Genomic DNA, 14,063 nt, shown 5'->3' with positions numbered 1-14,063 from the left:
GGGAGTAGTCACCTCATTGGTGACGCTCATTGGCCTTCACACAACTAGTTAAAGGCACCTAAATGACCTCTCACTTTGAAGATCTTCCAGAAGACAGGTTGGTTCCAATTATAGCCAGGTGAGTCAGCTACAAGCTCTATCATGGATTCGCTTTTGAACAATTACAAAACATTTATTTAAGACAACTCCTATTATTTAAATGCACTAAATTTAGCTTTTTACTTAATGACAAAAAGCAGCCTGAGGACAGAGAGCAGGAGATTCCAGAGTATGAGTGGTATGCAGAGAGACCAGTTCAACAGCATCTTCAAACACACAAAGCATGATTGTTTTTTTCCCCACATTTTAATTCTTTGGGAGTCACATGATGAAAGTGTTGGACAGCAGAGCGTCGGAGTCCGACTCTTACACATTCACACAGCAAAGTACACAACACTGCACAGCGTGAAACGACCATAAAAACAAAAAGAAAGAACAACAAAGCCTTCACGTCAAAATGCTGGCAATAAATAGACTGATTCTTATTAAATTTATATTCAATACTCTTCTGTACAGATGGTCTATGAATTACAATACATCAACCGAACAATCCTCTTCAAGAAGAGCAACACGGCTACACACAGAAATCATGTAAACAGAGAAAGGAAGAAACAAGGTGAAGAGATTCCTCTTTCACACACACGTTTAACTCACGCACACGACCAGTGACCATGCAGAGGATCCAGAGCACGCCGATATGAGGCAACAAATAAGAATGAATACAGTACATCTTTCTCTTTTCCCTCCACATGAAATTGTGTGCACACTCTCTCACAGTCACCCACAGAAGGAGCACAGGGGAGCACACAGGTTTCAGGGGAATACGAGGAGGTGGAATGTGATTCTGCAGTGGAGGGGTCAGAGATGAAAACTGGGAAGGTTGTGAGAGTTGGAGCTTATTCCTCCAACGTACGGAAGCCGTTCTGCATGTCCTCCAGCAGCTGTGCGTACTCGGCCTTTATCTTGGCCTCGCCGTCCTTCACCGGGTCCTGCGTGGACACAGAAATACAGCCTCAGAGTGGGAACAGAAAACAAGATGCCTGAGCAAACTGTGCATGGTCTGAGGTGGTGGATTTAACAGGCACAACTCAAGTGGAGTTTTTGTAGATACCGACACAACAGACAACTAATCAGTTAGCAGCCCGGCAAAAAAAAAAAAAAAAAAAAAAACCTCAGCAATTAAGTTTTTTTTTTTTTTAAACATCTTGCTGTAAAAGGTGCCAAATATTCTGATGTGCTGCTTTTCTCATCTGTATGTTATTGGAAAATGAATATTTGCAAGTTTCTGGCCAATAGGTTTGACTAAGCAAAGAAATCTGAAGAGTCATGTTAAGCTTTGCAAAACTGGCTCAAGCTTTTTCCAGTTCTTCTTCAATTATGAAGAATGATCAGGCAGTGGATTAAATGAAAACTAGCTATTAGGTACAGCTTTAAAGTGCAGAAAACACACTAGGGCAAACAAAACCTAAGCAAACACAAAATAATTCCGTGGAGCTTCATCCATCTTGTGGCTGTTTATCAAATCTACAGACTGACTTCATTCACGCTTCAAGATGAAGACAAAGTAGGAGTGAAAGAAAACCAAAATGTTCAATTTTGTGAAAAATACACATCACTTTTTGACTTTTTTTACATTGCAACTCTTGAAGACAAACACTTCAAAATCAATAAAGAAATTTCTCTTCATTTTTAATCTTTGAGCATCAAAACAACAAAAGGAGTCTAAAATAATCACATACATACGGTACCAGTCACATGTTTGGGGTCACATATGAAGCTTCAGGTTTATTTTCAATGAGGATACATTATATTAAATCAGAAATGCAGTCTAGAAATTGTTAATGTGGTAAATGACTATTCTATCTGGAAACGGCTGATTTTTAATGGAATATCTCCATAGGGGTACAGAGGAACATTTCCAGCAACCATCACTCCTGTGTGCTAATGCTACATTGTGTTAGCTAATGCTGTTGAAAGGCTAATTGATGATTAGAAAACCCTTGTGCAATTATGTTAGCACATGAATAAAAGTGTGAGTTTTCATGGAAAACATGAAATTGTCTGGGTGACCCCAAACGCCTGAATGGTAGCGTTTGTGTACATGTGTATGTGTGTTTAAAAAATCATCATAAGAGGCACATGGAAGCTTCTGCAGCTACATATTCTAAACTTTCCCATGCTGCCGAACACGCACCTTGAATTTCATGGAGCTGATCCTGTACAGGATTTCTCCCATGTGCTCCCTGATCATGGCCCAGGTGATCTTGTTGTCGCTCTGAGCCGTGGTCTCCACTGCGTGCCGTGCCATGTCGTAGAACGCTATCATGTTGGAGAGAACGCCTACCGTCTTGTAGAAAGGACAAAACCTGAGGAGACAGACACCCAAAAGCCAGATTGGAGCTTCTTTAAAGGATTTTAGATCACGTTTAGTTTGCACAGAAAGTATCTAATGTTGGAGTTTCAATTTTTCTGCAAGATGTCTGACACCGATCTGAACTCTGACCAGTAAAAGTAAGTGAGCAAATGTTACACAGGCAGTAACTTTACCTGTCATAAGGAGTGTAACCGTTCTGCTGCAGGAAGTCGTCTTTGATCAGTTTTGCCACCTCCAGAGTGATTTTATCAGTTTCTGCCAATGAAGCCTGTCAGAGGGAAAGAATCACATTATTTATGTATGCACAAATGTGCTGTGACTTTGGTGAAGCAGAATATATAGAAGTACTTTTCTGCTGGAGGTGTCTCTGACTTTGAAGCTAAGATCAAACCACTGCCGACGTCTCCATGCTGAATTACCTTTCCGACGAGCTGCACGATCTCAGCCAGGTCCTCTTCCTCCTGCAGGATCTCCTTTGCCTTGGTACGCAGAGGCACAAACTCGGGAAAGTGTTTGTCGTAATATTCATCCAGAGCACGAGTGTATTTGCTGTAGCTGATGAGCCAGTTGACGGAGGGGAAGTGTTTCCTCTGAGCCAGCTTCTTATCCAGACCCCAGAACACCTTAAAGAAGAAGGATAAAGACCTGTGCTTCATGAAGCCGATCTATTTATTTAGAGTGACAGTAGGATCAGGCTTTGAGCATTTACCTGAACGATACCAAGCGTGGCTGAAGTAACAGGATCAGAGAAGTCACCGCCAGGAGGTGACACGCTGGGGAAAGAACAACATTTTCATTTATCCGCTGCTGTATGTTCCACTTGGCTACAGTCCATAAATCAAAGATGTGCAGAGTAACGTCTCCCTCTAGTGATGAAAAACTATACTCACGCTCCTACAATACTGACGCTGCCCTCCCTCTCAGGGTTGCCCAGACACTTCACTCTTCCGGCTCGCTCGTAGAAGGAGGCGAGACGGGCGCCCAGGTAGGCAGGATAACCGCTGTCTGTGGGTTGGCGAAGGAAACGCTGAGTGTATTTCATTGAAAAGATAAGAGAGCTGAACACTGCACCTCCACACTGACTTTAAAATAAACAAGTAGTAGCTCGACATTAGTGGAAACTCAAGCAGCAAAATATTCAGAGAGTAACCGGGTGGTGCTTTCAGCTGCTACACCATCTGTCTTACTTTGTAAACTCAATGTATTGTTAAATTTAAGCATAATAACACAAGTATTATGTTTTCTTCTAATTACCACAAGTCAGTTTTATTCAGAGTTACGGATGAACAGTTGGTGTGCCATTTGGTGAACTGGCAATGTGTAAAAGAAAATGTGCTACAAACTGTCAGAGAAGGTTGTGCATCATAACCAAAATCCCCCAGCTCAGTGATTTAACTGAGGAACGGGATGCTTCCTGTGACGATAATATGAGACGTCAAAGGAAAAAGGGAATGGCAGAAAGTTGAAAGTTACAGATTTATTCTCACTTCTGTTATGTAAAGTAGAAACTTATCCGATACATATTCTATTTGTTGTAATCCAGTGTGAAGCCGGATGAGGGCTAATTCAGGGTTTCTGCAGAAATCAGCCAGTCAAATGTAATGCTTTTTAATGCTATCCTGGAACAAATTTTGATGCCAAGACCGTGAACTCAACAAATTACAAAGGTTTGTTTTTTTTTGTAAAAGATGATTTTTATATGAAAATTGTCCCTACATTTCACCGTTTCTGAATCTGGAACCCACCCCTGACCACACACGGGTTGCAGTCATTCTCTGAAATTCACATTTTTTAGCCATTTTTGCAGGAATTTACATTTCCCCATTCCCCAGCTCTCCTCCACCTGGTCCAGCCTGCAGGCCACTTTAAAAACATGCAGTTTTTGGCAACTGTACCCGACCGGCCGGAAAAATTATCGCAATGCTTCGGCATGTTTACGCAGATGCACATATCTGACGAATCATAGTCTATAATTGTATATTATTATATCATTATTGTCAAATATTTTTCTTGAAAACTGCAGAAAGAATTATTAATGCCACTGAGGACCAAATTTAATGATTTTTAATGCCATTTAAGGCCTTCATTTTCACAAAATCAGCTTAATCACTATTAATGTTTTTAATGCCCTGCAGAAACCCCTGGAATTCTACCCTTGGAAAGAAAAGTAAACTTGCAAACAACAACAGTTGGTGTTAGAGAGAGAGACAGGAAATGTGGGGAGAAGAATGGGGAAATGACATGCAGTAAATGGCCATGGGTCAGACTTGAACCCATGATAACTGTGTCAGAGACTATAGCGCCTATTTATGGGTCTCCCGCTCAACCTGTTGAGCAACAGAGACGCCCGGCAGTTGCTGTTTCTTCAATGCTAATGCCAGAAATACAGCGCAGAAGCTTTGATCTGCCTTTAGGTCTTACTATAATCTCCAGGAGATCTCAAACTTACCAGCAGGCATCTCAGCCAGACGGCCAGAAATCTCCCTGAGAGCCTCGGCCCAACGGGAGGTGGAGTCGGCCATCATGCTCACATTGTATCCCATGTCTCTGAAGTACTCCGACAGTGTGATTCCTGCCAAAACAAGCTGAGTTAGAATGAATGAATTCATTGTGTGAGCTCAATTAGAAAGTGAAAGAGCCATCCCTGAAGTAAAGCTTGTGTGTTTCATTGCATACCTGTTAAACTTCATTTTTCTGTGATTAATCAGAGGCAGTAAACAGAGTACTCTGATACAGCACCTCATACATGAAGAGAGACTACTGTAGGGTTTAGCTAATGGTTACCTGTGTAGATGGAGGCCTCTCTGGCAGCTACAGGCATGTTGGAGGTGTTGGCCACCAGTGCTGTTCTCTTCATGATGCTCTCCGTCTTTCCGTCCACCTCCATGGTCAGCTGTTGACCAGAGAACGCGTCAGTTACCTCGAGCACCAATTTAAGTCTCTTACAAAGCCACCGCTACCATCACCCACCTCAGGGAAGTCTCGCAGTACTTCTGACATCTCGTTACCACGCTCCCCACAGCCTACGTAGATGATAACGTCACTGTTGGAGTACTTGGACAGAGACTGGGAGATGACAGTCTTTCCACAGCCAAAGGCTCCTGGGATGGCTGTGGTTCCTCCTTGCACACATCTTCACACAGAGAACAGAGAATCAAGTTTAGAAGAACCTTTTCAAAATGTCTTGAAGGTCTGGAGGGGGATGTGAGACTCACGGGAAAAGGGCGTCCAGCACCCTCTGTCCGGTCAGCAGCGGGTGATTGGCGGGCAGCTTCTCTGTGACGGGCCGCACTTGTCTGACAGGCCACACCTGTACCATGGTGAACTTCTCCTTTACACCCTCAAACTCCAGCTCCATCACCACATCCTGATACAAAGACACACACAACATCAGCACAAAAAAAAACCCAGCAGCCACTTGTAGAGCTTGGCTGTAGGTGGAGGTGCGTCAAACTCACGGTGACGTCGTAGTTTCCAGGAGGAGCCACGTAGGTGACGGTGCCTCTGTTTCTGGGAGGCAACATGATCTTGTGCTTAATGAGAGAGTTCTCGTACACCATGCCATAGATGTCGCCTCCTGTGATGTGGCTGCCAACCTGACAGTGAAAAGGGGAAGAAACGATGAGTAAAAATATCTGATGACTCAAACATTTCAAGAGGAAGATCTGAAGTCTGCAGGGATTCGTACCCGCAGGCTCTTGCTGGGAGAAAACTCCCACTTGAGGTCTCGGTTGAGGGCTCCAATGTTGACACCTCTGGGGATGTAGATGCTTTGTGTGATGTCATTTATGTCCTTTAGGGGTCGCTGGATACCATCAAAGATGGATCCCATGATTCCTGGACCCAACTCCACAGATAGAGGTTTTCCTGTCCGCAGCACAGGATCTCCCACAGACACACCAGCTGAATTCAAACTCAGGGAAACCAATTTAAGTTTGGATGAGGCCATTTCTAATTTGAATTTCTGCGTGAGATGAATACATTATATACTGCATATATTTAATGAAGTAGACACGGAAGAAAGTATCCTAATTCAGTGCAATATGCTATATTGTGAGCTGTGCATTGTCCTTGAAGATCATCTAATAGCTACACACATAATTCCTTTTTCTTGCTGTCACAGTGGGAAAAAACCACAGTAGTTATGTAATCAGAGGTCTATCTAAAGCAAAAATGAAGCTACACCCAAAAAAAATAACACTTTTGTTTTTCCTCCCATTTTTTATGAGATGAACTCAAAGATCTAAAACTTTTTCCACATACACAATATCACCATTTCTCTCAAATATTGTTCACAAATCTGTCTAAATCTGTGACAGTGAGCACTTCTCATTTGCTGAGATAATCCATCCCACCTCACAGGTGTGCCATATCAAGATGCTGATTAGACACCATGATTAGTGCACAGGTGTGCCTTAGACTGCCCACAGTAAAAGGTTGAGACCCTGATGAGGACGACGAGCATGCAGATGAGCTTCCCTGAGACAGTTTCTGACAGTCTGTGCAGAAATTCTTTGGTTATGTGAACCGATTGTTTCTGCAGCTGTCCCAGTGGCTGGTCTCAGACCGTCTTGGAGGTGAACATGCTGGATGTGGAGGTCCTGGGCTGGTGTGGTTACACGTGGTCTGTGGTTGTGAGGCTGGTTGGATGTACTGCCAAATTCTCTGAAACGCCTTTGGAGACGGCTTGTGGTAGAGAAATGAACATTCAATACACGAGCAACAGCTCTGGTTGACATTCCTGCTGTCGGCATGTTAAATCTTGCCACATCTGTAGCATTGTGCTGTCTGATAAAACTGCACCTTTCAGAGTGGCCTTTTATTGTGGGCAGTCTAAGGCACACCTGTGCACTAATCATGGTGTCTAATCAGCACCTTGATATGGCACACCTGTGAGGTGGGATGGATTATCTCAGCAAAGAAGTGCTCACTGTCACAGATTTATGAACAATATTTGAGAGAAATGGTGATATTGTGTATGTGGAAAAAGTCTTAGATCTTTGAGTTCATCTCATAAAAAATGGGAGCAAAAACAAAAGTGTTGCGTTTATATTTTTGAGTGTATGAGGCTTGTAACAGTCCTAGTTGGACAAATGAAGTGGATATCTTCCAAATCTCTGTTCTTTGTAGTATTAAAATCCCTCTTTGTGTTTCTACTACATGTCCCTGCTGAGCTGCACTGGAAGATCAGTAAAGCAAAAAGGGACTTTTATAGTAATTTGGCAAATGTCTACTTGATCTGTAGCAGAGGCCTCATAATATCTTTATATGAACTTCTAAATATATTTTTGTGAAGAAAGAGAAGAGCATCTCTTAGTAGCCTAATTCAGTGTTCAACTGGGGACTTGACTATTGTTCTAAGACAGCAGTGAAAAATTGGGTGTCTATCGTGTAATAACAGCCATAAAAACAGATGGACGTGGCTTCACAGTAAGGATACACGTCTCCTCGTAGACCTGGATGGTGGCCATGTCTCCCTCCAGCCTGATAATTTCTCCCACCAGCTCACTGTGGCCGACACGAACCAGTTCATACATGGCTGCTCCTGCCATGGCTGTAGCTGTCACCACTAGAACACACAGAAGATGTAAGATAAGATTAAACTTTGTAGGATTAAATGCTTTGAAATAAGCATTGTCTGATGCAGTCATTTTTGTTTGTTTTCTAATCCATGTCAGCTTCATAAAAAACTAAACTAGCTATGACCATAAACAGACGCAGTATTGTCATTGAGGGAAAATACTATTCATGCCTACAAAACCTACAAAAAAATACAGCCATGAACAAGAACGACAACTAAGAATGATGTACACAGGCAGGCTCAGAAGTAAATGGTCCATTCTTTGTGAAAAGTGCTGAAATTAAAAGGTCATTTGTCATGCACACCTGCATGTCTTTTCCATATGATAAATAATAAGCTAATTCTGGATGAAGTTACTCATATACCTTACAAGTTGTGATAAATCTCATAAATATCATAGGAGTGTTTAACTTTCTAATCAGTCATTAAGCTAATTTTAACAGACAAAATTCCTCAGTAGCGTTTCAGTATCACTGTGCACCCCACTGACTACATAAACGGCTTCAAGACCATCTCAAAGCAGCTTCATGTCTCTATAAACGCAGCTTATTATAATATTACCAGAAAGTTTAAAGTCCAGGCGCACCAGATGTCTCTTTCTGAAAGAAAGTGGACCCATAAGACCCTACTTTTGTAAGAAACCATAAAAAGCCAGACTGCAATTTGCTCAAATGCATTATGACAAGAATTCTGGGAGAATGACCTTTGGACAGATGAAAAAAAAAATATTAACAGAAGAAAGCTTTCACAGGCAAGAACAAAATGCCCGCTGTGAAACACTGAGGGGGGGATTCAGTTGTACTATGGGGTTACTTTGTTGGTCTGGCAATAAAATCAGGAAAATATGAAGCATTTCTGGAGAGAAGCATGCTGCTTAATGTCAGATAGGTCTGTCTCAGTGGCAGATTATGGCTCCTCCAATGAGATAATGACCCAAAAATATACGTCTGAGAGCACCCAGGAATGGATGAGACGGTAAAATAAAATTGTCCTGATGAAAGCATCAAAACATCACATTTAGGATCCCAGCATTGTTGTCTACATTATTTGCATTTGATGTGCTGGTTAAAATTTGTTAGTTTAAACAAATTTAAGAGAAAATTGTGGATCTTTTTTAAGTTTAAGGGTACCAATAGTTTGGGCCACACCTGTAACAGCACAACTTAGATTCACCTGTGCAACTTTCCCTCCTTAACCCTCCTGTTGTCCTCATTTATGGGCACTAAAAAAATATTGTTTCCTTGTCTGAAGAAAATCCAAAACTTCAGCAAAAAATAAATAAAAATCCCCAATTGTCTGAAAATTTGCAAAACCTTCAGGAAGAAAACTCTAAGAATTCCTTAAATGCTCCTCTTAAAAGTTTTATTTACAAAAAAAATCCCCCAAATTTGGCAAGAAAATTCTGGTAAATATTTAAAAAAATAATTAAAAATCTTCCCAAAAAATCCTAAAAATATCTAAAGTGATTACATATATCAGTAAAACTTCTAATGTTTTTAAAGAACATTCACAAAAAAAAATCAACAAAAATCCAGCAAAATTGGAATGAAAAATGATCAAAAACTTCACAAAAATGCTGTAAATGTGGGCATCAGAAGTTTCAGTGTGAAAATATATTTTTTTTCTACATTTTCAATCTTTAAAACGGGTCACTTTTGACCAGCAGGACGACATGAGGGTTAAAAGATTTGCCAAAGTTGGTTAGTTTTTACTTATCACAAAGTTCAACAGCGATGTTTTAGGCATCACCTTATTTCTTTTTTTTTTTTTTTTTTTTTTTTTTTTTTTTACAATCCTGTGTTACAAATGAAAAGTTTCATAGAGATGGCTGTGTTTGTGTTCATGCTGTGACCAACCTGGTCCGGAGACTCCATGAACGTATCCAAACTGGCTCTCTCGCTCCTCATCCCTGATCTTAGGCAGCTTGGACATGTCCATCTTGGCAGGTTTGTCTGTGTGACTGAAAGGAAAAGATGAAGAGAAATGCAACTGTCAACAACATCACCTCTGTGTTTCATTATTAACTATTAGGGAATTACTGGCAACCACAAAGCAGCCGTGTCTAAAAGTGCTTTAATTGCTGTTCATGTTTAAACGCTGCAGTTCACAAGGAAGCATCACTGTGGCAAAAACTAGCACCAGCTCAATTTTAGACACAGCTAAGTGCATTATTTGTAATGCTGAATCACCCTTTGTATTAGATTTAACTCAAAATGCCATTTTAGCCCAGAATGGGACTGCCACCAGGATGATTTTCGGAGTGTAAAAGAGAAAAAAATTACTACAAATCTAATTAAAATCAAAGATGTGATTTGCATGGCACTATGTTGGCACCTTGGTATTGGCTCCGTCTGTGGTAACCATGGAAACCTGAAGGAAACTACAGCAACATCGCTGCTCACGACTCCTCATATCTCAGCAGTACGGATGGAAGTATGCCATCCCCCTCATCTCGTCATCTGATTCTCCTTCTCGGCTACACACCTCGGGTCCAGTACAACGGTCAGTATGACGCGTTGGACCAACATCAGAGGGGAATTCCACATAGCAGCATGTTCCTCTGTTCCTCTGTTTTCCCTTCACATATATGATGAGCTGTTTTTCATAGGAAGGCTTACAGCAGTCTCCCATGAGTGCATCCTTGCTTTCTTCCTGACATTTATTCAGCTTCATGCAGCAGTAAGACAAGCACATGCAGTCGTGACACAAACCCATCCCCTCAAAGAGCTGACTGCACATATGAAAGATCAGTTTGTTTTTTTCTGAAATACGCTGCATGCACGAGCCACAGGAGACCAAGCCAACATGCTCATACTGTGGATTTTTTTGCACCCCTAACTCCTAATCCTCTCCCTACATCCATGTCCTTTTTGTGCCCTTCTCACTGGTGCACAGATCTTCCTGTTTATGCTAGGATGCTTCACCCATCTGTGCAGGAATAGAGCAGCTCCACCTGCAGGTCAATGCAAGAATTACACCAAAAAAAAGGTTTAATTCTGTTCCTCTGGTGCATCATTTCTTTAAAAAAAAAAAAAAAAGACGAAATCAGATTAAATATGCTGGCTTTCAGTTTGGTGTTATGTGTGTGTTTAAACTCAAAGGCATATGAAGCATCTCCGTGTATGCTATGGGTTTTTAAAAAAAGCCTTTAGGCATACAGTGCTATGATAAGCTTTACTGTTCCCATGACTAATGCACCAGAAGCAAGTCTACACCTGTTTGATAAATGCTTCTCCTACAAATCACAGCAGAATTACACATAAACCTCAACATTATAATATTTACTATCACAGGCTGTTAAACACCACCTTCTCATGTAGTAATATGAGCTACAGCAAGACCAGATTTGTTCATATCCTCCTCATGAAAGAGTTGTGGGCAACGAATGCAGCAGACATGACACTTGATCATATGATCAGGCACATGACTGGCTGGCTTCAGTATGACTCTCTTTGAGGAAGTGGAAAACTAGCATGGTGCAAATCTGGGAAGTACAAATTATGAGTGTGAGTGGGAAGTTCTCCCACCTGACTACAAGTCCTCTGCAGAAAATGGATCCTAAAGAAAATGTACTACTATATTATTACATTGCAGATCTTAACAGCTTCGTGGCTCATTGCTGTGATTGAGAGCAGAAAAGGGGATGTTAGATTCATTTCAAAACTGAAATAAGGGGAACAGCTTGTTTACCAGACAAAAAAAAAAGGATATTATGTGTATTTTCTGCAGCTTATCTGTCTTAGTGCCTATTATTGATCCAAAAGGACAGCAAGGTTAACACTACAGGAGACAGTAACATACAGAAATGTTGCATATAAGTGAGAGGACAAAACATCCTGTCACACTTATGTTAATTGCAAATTCTTTGAATGCAGGTAAAGCTGCTGAGTGTGAACCTCAGCCAAAGTACATATTGTTTTAAAAGCAGACAGACATGTTAACAGTAGATATTTAACAGCATAAGAGTGACATGTTAACCTGCTTATGATATATGATGAGCAGGAATTTATGTCTTTGCTGTGAAGCTGATTTCAACGCAGGATATTCTGTTTGGCAGCTTTCCTTGAAACTATAAACTAGCTAGCTTTATTGACACAACAGGAAGAGCCTGAAACCTAGCTGTGAGAACACAAATACTCATATTTATAATTAACATACGACCACAAATTGTAGTCACAGTGAAAACAACTTTAGCCAGCTGTGTGGGGATTTCGGTATAACGAAAATAAAAAGCAAGAGAGGTGACTCGGCCTGCCTAAAAAAATGCTGCCTCCACGGTTTTGTCGCAACGGGATAGCTAAATTGTTTCGTTATCATCAGAGAAAATTCACTGTATGTTTATAGTAATGCAATTTCGCAGCGCAGGTGAACATAAATGTAATATTTACCGTCAGGTTGTGAAGTGTCCGTTTAGTGTCTTTCCTGGAGAGAGAAACGCTGGGCGCTGCGGAGCGTGACAGCAGTCTGAGGTCAGCTGACTTCATTCACTCGCTGCTCGCTTTTACTGCGGGCCTCTGCAACTGACGCCATTTTGGATCCGCCCCGTGACTTCCGCAAAGATGTTCAACTGAGCAACATTGGTGATCGATCACTTTAGCTCAGTATTCGTCTGCAGATATTACTATAAGATTAGAAGAACCTTGATTGAAATGCTTTTAAAAGTCTTTCATTACCACTTTTAATACATCAGTAGAAACTGAATTTCGCATAATTTATATTTCAACTGAATGATTTAAGTTGAATATTAGAGTTGAATTGAATGACATAATTTGACGTTTTGTTTATTAGAATTAATTTTAAACTGAATTTGAACTACCTAATTTAAACTGTTCAGCCTGAAAAATTGCAATAAAAAAAATGCAATATGTAAAATTATTATTCTTGTGAATTTTAAATTGAAATAGTCATTTAAATTCGATTTCTATTGACACACATTTCTTATCATACAAAATCCACCTAACCACTGACAATTGTAAGATCCAAATGTATCCCTTAAGAGGCATGAGATGCCTTTTAATAAAATATAATTTAAATATGTTTTCATAATGTTGAAGAGCATATTTTTTTATCTAATCTACTTGAAGTAGTTGCACATAATAATAATAGTAATAATAATAATAATAATAATAATAATAATAATAGCAATAATAATAATAATGTCATCATTATCGTATTTGGTCATGAATAAATAGTTTATATACAGAAAACTTTTCACGGTCCATATTACAAAGTGTTTTAAAAGGACAGACAAAAAACTAGTGTGTAAAGCAATACAACCTAATTCCCCTTCTCACCAGGTAGATGTAAATTTAATAATATGTACAATTTAAATAATATTTAATTAAATTTTAAATGAAAATAAAGCATGCTCATACAAGAAATCCAGGCAACACTTGGATTTGTTGGATTTTTCTGTATAATTGTGTATTGTTGTAAATTTTGTTCTAAATTAGTCAGGTAAAGCTCCATCATTAACAATATTGAAGCCTATCTACCTTAATATTTATTTAGTGAGGCAGTCTGAAAACATAGTATTTTACAGGATCTTGTCGGGCTTTACTCATTGATAGTAAATTACTTAGGTAAAATCTTCCTTCTAAATAATACTGTAGGGTCTACAACCCTAATTTTTAAACCTGCTAAGTTTATTCGCAACCCCAGTCTTATTTTTTCCACTGGAAAGCAGTTTGATGTGGTTTAAATGTGTTGTATAGATAATATGAGGGATCAGTGAGACTATGTAAGGCCTATCTCTCATGCTGTTAAATATCTTTACAGCAGCCGTTGAACCAAAATGGCCGTGATTTCACAAGCAACTGTAATTATTTAGTAATCATCCCGTTTATTCCACATTAAAATGTAATTTAATTTACGATATTATTTGCATCAGTAAATAATTGGGAATAAATGACATATACCTAATAGTTTCCTAACACAAAGGAGAAAAGGGTTTGGTTGTGTATGCGGAGCTTGCTTTATGTTTGGCTGTTTTGTCTTAGAGTTTATCATTGCCTGCCGTTTTTTGTTTAAAATATTTTTTACAAAGCTACAAATCAGAACTGTTTCAAA

At 39.9% G+C, this 14,063-nt stretch overlaps 1 protein-coding gene across 1 annotated transcript; it reads right to left on the bottom strand.

The window, feature by feature from the left end:
* Positions 1-326: 326 nt before the first annotated feature.
* On the bottom strand, positions 327-12,526 carry atp6v1ab (ATPase H+ transporting V1 subunit Ab). Its single transcript, XM_022195081.2, has 15 exons — positions 12,383-12,526; positions 9,851-9,954; positions 7,854-7,982; positions 6,102-6,316; positions 5,872-6,009; positions 5,629-5,780; positions 5,384-5,546; positions 5,198-5,306; positions 4,863-4,985; positions 3,304-3,418; positions 3,123-3,186; positions 2,833-3,036; positions 2,587-2,681; positions 2,234-2,405; positions 327-1,028 (listed from the first exon to the last, which is right to left on the bottom strand). The coding sequence occupies exons 2-15, from the start codon at positions 9,930-9,932 to the stop codon at positions 936-938; spliced, it is 1,854 nt and encodes a 617-aa protein (XP_022050773.1). The 5' UTR covers positions 9,933-9,954; positions 12,383-12,526; the 3' UTR covers positions 327-935.
* Positions 12,527-14,063: the final 1,537 nt, after the last annotated feature.

The sequence above is a fragment of the Acanthochromis polyacanthus genome, chromosome 20, assembly GCF_021347895.1.
Source record: "Acanthochromis polyacanthus isolate Apoly-LR-REF ecotype Palm Island chromosome 20, KAUST_Apoly_ChrSc, whole genome shotgun sequence".
In the NCBI taxonomy this organism is placed as follows: Eukaryota; Metazoa; Chordata; class Actinopteri; family Pomacentridae; genus Acanthochromis; species Acanthochromis polyacanthus.
This window is presented reverse-complemented; position numbering and strand designations above follow the sequence as displayed.